Below are 7,878 nucleotides of genomic sequence, written 5' to 3'. Positions count from 1 at the left end.
CCCCGCCGCCCCGGCCCCCGCGCCGCCCGCGCCCGCCCCGCCGCTGCACGCCACCTTCTCGTGCCCCGCCACCAGCCGCACCAGGTAGCCGAGGGACACGAAGAGGTAGCAGGCGGCCAGGAAGATGATGGGGCGCTCGGGGTACTTGAAGCGCTCCATGTCGATGAGGAAGGTGGAGACGGTGGCGAAGGTGGAGAGGAAGCAGAGCACGGACCAGAGCCCGATCCAGAAGGCGGTGAAGGCGCGCTCGTCGGGGCTGAAGTAGGGGTTGTGGCAGGGCAGGGCGCAGTTGGCGATCTGCCCTGTCTTGACGCGGTTGTAGAGCGGGTGCCGCTCGCTGGACACCGACACCATGGGCGCCCGGCACTGGCAGCCCGGTTCGCAGGGCGGCGGCGGCCGCGGCTTGCGCGGAGCCTCGGCCGGCGGGGCGGCGGCGGCGGGGGGCGCCTTGGCGGGGGTGCCGGGCTTGGAGCCGCGGAGCGGGGGCTTGGCGGGCGGCGGCGCGGCCGTGGTGAGGTCCGTGCGGTTGTAGTCCATGCAGAGCGTGTCCGGGCTGCCCTGCTCGGGGAGGCGATCGCAGCGCATCCTGTCGGGCCAGGCGAAGCCGTACTGGCGCATGAGCGGGGCGCAGCCGGCCTTGGCCCGCTCGCAGACGCTGCGGCAGGGCGGCAGCGGCTTCTTGTAGTCCTCCAGGCAGATGGGGGTGTACATGCTGCAGAGGAAGAAGCGCAGGTCGCTGGAGCACTGGATCTCCACCAGCGGCCAGAACTGGTGCACCTCCAGCCCAGCCTCGTCCTGCGTGTCGTGGTTGAACTGGTTGGGCATGTAGGTGTAGTTGTAGCCGATGCCTTTGCAGAGGGGCACGGTGATCTCCTGGCACGACAGCTCCTTTGCCGAAGAGGAGGAGGAGGAGGACGCGGCGGCTGCGGCCGAGGCGGCGGCGCAGCCGGCGCGCTGCAGCAGGGACAGGGCGGCGAGCAGCGAGGTGATTTCCAACAGGTAACTCCACTCCATGCTCGGCGGCTCGCGGGCGGCGGCCCCGGCTCCTCTCCCGTCCCGCTCAGCAGCCGCGGGGAGCGCGGCGCCACAGCACCCCCCCGCCCCGGCTACCCCCGGGGGGGCGGAGGGCGGCCTCCTCCGTGCCGGTCGCAGGTGAGAGGACTCGCAGCCCCCGCCGGACTCCGTCGTCCGCGGGCACCCGGTGAGGGGGAGCCCCCACTCGGCGCCGGAGGATGGGGGTCGGCTCACGGGAGGCCCCTCAGCCGCCGTCGCATCGCTCCCCGCGGGGTCGGTTTCGCAGGGGGAAGCGCAGCTCCTCTCGCCGCTGCTCCAGCGCCGGCCGGGCACGGGGCGGCGGCGGCAGAGAAGTTTCGCCGTCAGCCCGCGGGCGGCGCGGTGAAGAAGGCTGAGGCGTCCCGGGAACCAGGCGGTGCCGGGCTCCCACCGCCCCGAGCGGGCGGGCAGCGGCGGGGCGGCTACTTCTGCCGCCCTCCCGAGCGCACGGCTCCGCGGGTGATGGCCGGCCGGCTGGTCCGCGCCCTGCGCTGGGTCCCCCTCTGGCTGCTGGGCACCCCGGCCGCGATCGCGCCACCTGAGCCGCGGGTCGAGCGCGGCAGCGGCTCCGCCAACTTCTCGCTCTCCGGCCCCGGCAGCGGCGCTCCGGCCGCCGCGCTCTCATGAATATTTATAGCGAGCGCCGCCAGGCCCCGCCTCCGCCGCCTCGTCCGCCTATCAGCCGCGCTCGGGCGGGACGCGGGGGGCGGGCCCCGAGGCTCCTTAAGGTGGAGCCGGTGGCGGACTGTGGTGGTGGCTGCTGCTGGGACGTGGCGGTGTTTGTTCGGTCCCTGCCCGTGCGGGGACGCGCGGCTCTGCACCGCGGGGCGCGGACTGCGGCAGCCACGCACCGGCCCGGGCTGCGCAGGGGACCTCCGTCCCCCTGCAGGGCCGAGTCACAGCCACCGCAGCAGCAGTTTAAGTAGCGTTCGGGGCTGTCTCGGAAGGGGTTTCCCATCACCTCGTTGCTGCCCGCCGGATTCGCCGCCCGTGCCGATGTGCGCTGCCCCATGCCCTTGCAGGTGTTGGTGACGGGTGGGAGCGCGGCGAAGCCGGGGGTCCCGGCAGCGCCGCAGCCCACACCCGGCCCCGCCGCCCCGGCTGCCCGCGCCCCCGGCCCCAGCGCGGAGCTCCGAACAACGCGCGGTGCAAGCGCAGCGCTGGGGGCTCTGCCCGGGGTCGGGGCCGGGGTCGCGGCGTGTGAGGGGTGACACGGGGACCCCCGAGGCGCGGGCAGCCGCGGGTCACGGCGCTCGCCGGGGCGTGCTCAGGCGGTGCTGCGTGTGCACCCGGCCGGGAGCTCCCGGTGGGACGGCGGGGAGCAGCCCCGCGCCCCGGCAGGTGGACACTCGGTTCCCAGCCGGGCGGATACACGCGGTAGCCCCGCAGCAGGCGCTGGGTGCACTCTACCCGCGGGACATGGGCCCGCAGCGCGGCCGCCGCCGGCCACTGACCCGCAGCCCAGGGGCAGCGCCGGGAGGCCGGTCCTGGCACGGCCGCGGCTCCCGAGCGCCCGCGCCAGCCCGGCGCCGCGGCGGTGACTCGCCAAGGAACCGCCTGCAGGCGCCCGGAGCGGCGTGTCCCGCCCGGGCCGGTAGAAGATCCATCTACGGCTGAATGGCCGCTCGGCCGCCGCCGCCCCGCGCCAGGGAACCCCCCCGCCCTCCGCTCCCGGGGGCCGCGGGGCGGCCGTGAGAGGAGTCGCTGCTTTTCCCCGCCCGCGGCGGGGAGGGGGCGGGCGGGAATTCCGCAGCCAGACCACCTTAAGGGGAGCGGCGGCGGCGGGCGCGGGCTGCGAGCGCGGCGGGGCCGTCCCGGGGGGTTGTCGCGCTCCCGGGACGGGGCGTTTGTTTGTTAATTGAGGCGCTGCTGCGCCTGGCGCTCGCGCGGCGCTCCCGCTGCGGCCCTAATGACTGGAACCGCGGGAACGCGGCGGGGCCCGTCTGCCGGCGGCGGGAATCGTGTGATTCGCGGGGAGTCACACGGAGAGAAGCGGGGCCGGGGGGGAGCGAGCCCGCCCCGGGGGGCGGTGCGGGGCGCTGGAGGAGGAAATGGAACGCGTGAGGCCAAACAAGGAACAATCCCCGGGTTGTTGGCTGAGCCAACAGGCTGCTGTCGCCGGGTCTGCCGCCGTGTGAGCGAACGCGCGGATTACCCCGCTAGGAGGAAATGGGCGATGATGGGGCGATAAACGCGCCCGCTGTGTAATCACAATTGATTTGCAATTGACCGAGCGCCGCTCCCACCCCAGCTCGCAGGGGACCGGGAAGCTCTCGGAGGCCGTGGCCGCGATCCTCCGGAGCTGTGGAGTCGGTCCCGCTGTTACGCGCGCGGTGCTGTTTGTGACCACAGTCAGAACTTTTCCAAAAGTAGCAGGTGGTTATTTCAGCGCTAATTTAGTTGACACCATTGTGAAAAGTGTTTCGAGATCGAACAATGCCCGGTGAAGAAAACGTCTGGCACAGGACTCAGTGACGGATAGAGGTTTAAAAAGTCTCCAGTCCTGGATGCGATGCTCCATTTTAAAAAGTGACTTTTTTTGTTGGTGGCTGCTTGAAGCGCACCTTATTTAAAAATCTCTACAGAATGTAGAACGGAGTCAGTCTAGTCGGGGGAGCCGGGCGAGTCTGTAAATTACCGCTCTGTCAGGATTCCTCTTGCCGGTTACAAAGTACCTTTTTATGCTGAACTTAAACTTTACAGTACAGAGACAGCAGATGTGAGGTGATGGCTTCCAAAAGCAACACAGATGCTGTTAAATTTCCATTGCTATATTTCAGCGAGGAAGCTCAGGAGACATGCTGAATGCTGCAGTTTAGAATTACACTGTAACTCTCCTAGAAATAAGAGAATACCAAGTTTCTCAACAGTACATTTGGCTTCATTTTTGCTGTCATTCATATGCTCTTGTTTTCTTGCAGTGAGAAGAAGAGATGCAGCACAAAGATACTGTGTCTTGAAGCTGTTCAGTAATGACAGAATTGGTAATATGGAACTTTATGGTAATTTAGTAATGACTGCATGTCCAAATTCCCTAGTAAGACCATGATAATTTTTAAAATTGTCTTTCAGGTATATAAAACAGCACAGCTGTGAGGAGGCTGCTTTGCTTTATGTGACTGAAAAGCAGCCTGGTTAGCTCAACACTGTGGAATCGGAGCCTATTGTGTGTTCCTCATACTTGGAGACTTCCCTGAAGTCCCTAGAAGTCCTGTGCTGAAGGAATCAAGGGTCAAGTCTTTAAAATGGTTTGTGTGTTTATTCCAGAAAATTCAGCACCTGCTTTTTCTGAAAAGCTGAACTTTGCTATAGCAATGCAGAATACTTTAGAGCACTTTTTTCCCCTGGGATTTCAAAACAGATGTCCAGTCATCAAATCCTACAGAAATATAAAGCTGGCAAGAATGTTACAGATATTATAACTTTTTACAAAGTTACAGATTTGACTTGTTGTCAAATCTAGTCACTTTCTGACTAGTCTTTGTCACTACAGATCTTTGTTGCCACAGATACTCACGCCTCTTTTAGTCAAACAATTAGGTTTGGCACTGGCCCCTCTAACATAAACGTAATTTTTCGGTGCATCTGAAGCCTTGCATTTGGGATTATATGGATCCCACATGGATCCCACCAAACCAGGTAATGGTAACTACAGGACATTTTAGTTCAAAATAATTAAATTTGCTGCCTTTTTTTTTTTTTTTTCCTGGAAGTAAAAATGCCACATGAAATCTTGGATTTAACATGTTATTTTGTTTATGTAAAAAGAAAGATGTTTAGTTTATAAGATTCAAAAAAATTGCTTTTTAATTTGCCACTGAATGTTCTCCAGTAAATTTTAGTGTGGCATTGTCTGCATTGGATAGGTCACTGAATGGTGCTTTTATAAAAGTGTTTGAAAAGAAGAACTTGGTCCATGGAAATTGTTCAAATAATCTTGTTAGAATGAAGCCTTGACTGAAGGCAGTAATTTCATGGATTAAACCCAGAAGGGCTGGCTGGGCTGATCTCCTTCCTATCACAGGCCACAGAGCTTTGTGCAGAGACTGTCTAAGCAAATGCTGGTTAGCTGCAAGACATAGGGGATTTTGCATGGACAATACATTGAACAACACCATGAAACTGGAAACTGTGGGACTTTTTGAGGACAGGATAAATAGGAGTTGGAAGAAAGAGTATTTTTACAGGCCATTTAGTAAACACGGTGAGGTAGAGTTGCATCTATGTTCAGATTTCCCCTAAAAATTTCCTATTAAAAGTAAGGGAAACTGTTTTTTTCCCTAGTCTGTCCTTTTCTCTTACATGCCACATGTGGTCCAGAACTGAGTAACATGATGGCACATCCAAGTATGGCAAGGAATTGCCTGGTTTGTAGTTCTGCAAGTCCAAAAAGCACAAATTATGAACAAAAATCCAATGCTGTGAAACCTGAAGAGAAATAGGGGTAGGAGAATACAGTGTGCATCTCTGTCTTACAGTTTGATATTTTTCCTTTTACAAAAATAAAAAAAATAAATAAATGGCATTCATACATCTTCTGAGTCAGCCTGTACTTTATTGTGATTCATGAGAACGTTTTGTAGGCAAGAACAATGTTCTGCTTACATTTTTTCAGGCATGTCAGATCTGATTGGGGATGGGCACAGTACCATGGTGGTGCTACTGTTATTCAGTGAGACACGAGAGAGACTTCAGGAAACAAGAAAATAGGCTGAAGACAATGTGCTGCAATAGCTACTCCTGGAGTGCAGTGAGCAGGTGACAGAGGAGGAGGAGAAACTTCTGGAAGAGTACTTTGGTGTCACTTTGTTCAAAAGGATGATCACAAAGGGATTGGTCAGTGCTGTGGTCTGAGTATTGCTCTGACAGTGAAGCTGCAAATTGTGGCCCTGAATGTGGCTGGAGGATTTTCTGCTGAGTTTGGGAGTAGACCATGTTTAGATTTCTTCCTGAGGCTGCTTTGAGAGCATGGGCTTCGCCAGAGAAGGAGTATGAGCTGCAGAATGAGTGTGAGGACTCAGTGGGAACAGCAGTTTAGCATGAGGGCAGTTTGAGTTCCTGTTGAAGGGCTTTAGCCCTGTTCTCCCACACTGTGCAGCTGGTGATTGGGCTGCAAAGTATTGGCTCTCTCAATGTAATTGTATATTGCTTCAATGCTCATTAGTGAAGCAATGCAGGAGGAAGGAGTGCAAGAAAATGCAGATTATAAAGATGGTGAAGGAAAATAAGTGTTCTTGAGGGGTTTTTCCATAATATTATTTTTTTTCTTTTCCCACCACTAGTTAGCAAGCTGCTTTTATAATCCACCTGTGCTACAGACTATAATACCTCATGGTGTGGTGTTTCACACATGATAAATCCTGTGACTTTTGAAGAAAGATTACACTGAATTAAACAGTCTGTTGATCCACTGTCACTATTTGGAGAACAACACAAACTCCATGCAGTCTAATTGCTAACCATAATGTGTGTGAGGTTATATGGACAGAGTGAGGAGTGTTGTCTTCCTCTGACTACCCAGGTAACCATGAATTTACTTTTGGGCTACTGCTAGGATGTTAGTATGTAAATGCCCTCCTGAATCTCAGGAAGGTTGTGTGGATTCAGGTTCCTGGGGGTTAATATGAGAGTATAACCATGCACCACTCTTCTCAAAGTGAAAGCATAGCCAGGCCTCTGGCACACCAGTGACTCCTGCAGTCATGTTTGTGGTTCTGTCTCCATGCTCCACCCAAATGTAATTAGTGCTCATGTATGCTGGAATGGCACATTCACCATCACTACTCCCAGCAAGGGCTGGGAAGTCCATTTGGTCAGTTTTCAGTTTTGGAGACCTCAGTTTTAACAACTTGGGTATAAACCCCTGCAAAGCTTCTGGTAAATATCCACTGCTGTTGCATGGCCCCCTGCCTTACCTGTCTGGGATGTGGCCATCTGGGATGGGCAGTCTCCAAATTACAGCTCCCACCTGGCCTTAAGATGGTATGACCTGCAGGTACCTGGGCTTTGATGTCACAGCTCTGGGGGAATTAAGGGACTCTATCATTAACTTGACCTCCTTGACTTTGTTACTAGTCCACGTTTGGGTGATAGCAGATGGGTGAATAGCACATTTAGCTCTTACCAACTCTGAGTATTGGTACTGGCAGGGTGAAAGGAAGAGCCACAACACAGGGAGTGCAGGGTTGTCTCTCGTGTAGGGTAAATCAGAGCTGGGGTGGCTCAGTTGCCACACTCACACAGCTGTGGTGGCACTGCTGGCAAGAAATCCAGCCCAGCCTCTGTGCAGCTCTGTGCCAGCTCATCCAGCCTGGTGGAAGAAGTTTGGTGCAGAGACAAGATTAAGCAGTGTAGTCCACTTTGAGCTAAGAACTTCTGCATATGCTACATGGAGATGTTAGCTTGCATGTGTATTCTCTCACATGCTGTCAATTAAATGAGAAACTAAAGAGGTGATGTGCTTATGAGTAAGAAGTGAACTGATGAAAAAATGGCACTTTATTTTGAAAGGCATGGATAGGACTAAAATCCAGATAAAAGAAAGCAAAACTTTGTGTAACTGATTGAAAAGAAAGGTCATTAAATCCTTGAACAATATGAAGTTGGTCATCAATTCTGATGCTACTTTTTGCATCTTGGAGGTCAGTGAAACTATAAGTTAAGGGAATAATGTTTTGCATATGTTTGAAGTAGACATTTTTTAAGTTTCACTCTTTCCAATTCCAATTTTGAATGGATGCCCAGTAGTAATTTTTAAAATGTTGAATGATAAAATCACACTGAAAATTCTTACTGAAATTATTGTCCAGGAGATAAAATTGAAAT

The 7,878-nt window shown here is 55.4% G+C and overlaps 1 protein-coding gene across 1 annotated transcript in view; it reads right to left on the bottom strand.

Moving 5' to 3' along the window:
* Window positions 1-1,014, bottom strand: part of FZD8 (frizzled class receptor 8) — a 2,622-nt gene extending 1,608 nt beyond the window's left edge. Inside the window, exon 1 of the mRNA XM_041489193.1 lies at window positions 1-1,014. This exon is cut by the window's left edge and continues 1,608 nt beyond it. Within this exon, the coding sequence (XP_041345127.1) occupies window positions 1-1,014 (1,014 nt within the window).
* Between the last annotated feature and the right edge of the window lie 6,864 nt (window positions 1,015-7,878).

Source organism: Pyrgilauda ruficollis, unplaced genomic scaffold, assembly GCF_017590135.1.
Source record: "Pyrgilauda ruficollis isolate IOZ18807 unplaced genomic scaffold, ASM1759013v1 scaffold12, whole genome shotgun sequence".
Classification (NCBI taxonomy): Eukaryota; Metazoa; Chordata; class Aves; order Passeriformes; family Passeridae; genus Pyrgilauda; species Pyrgilauda ruficollis.
This window is presented reverse-complemented; position numbering and strand designations above follow the sequence as displayed.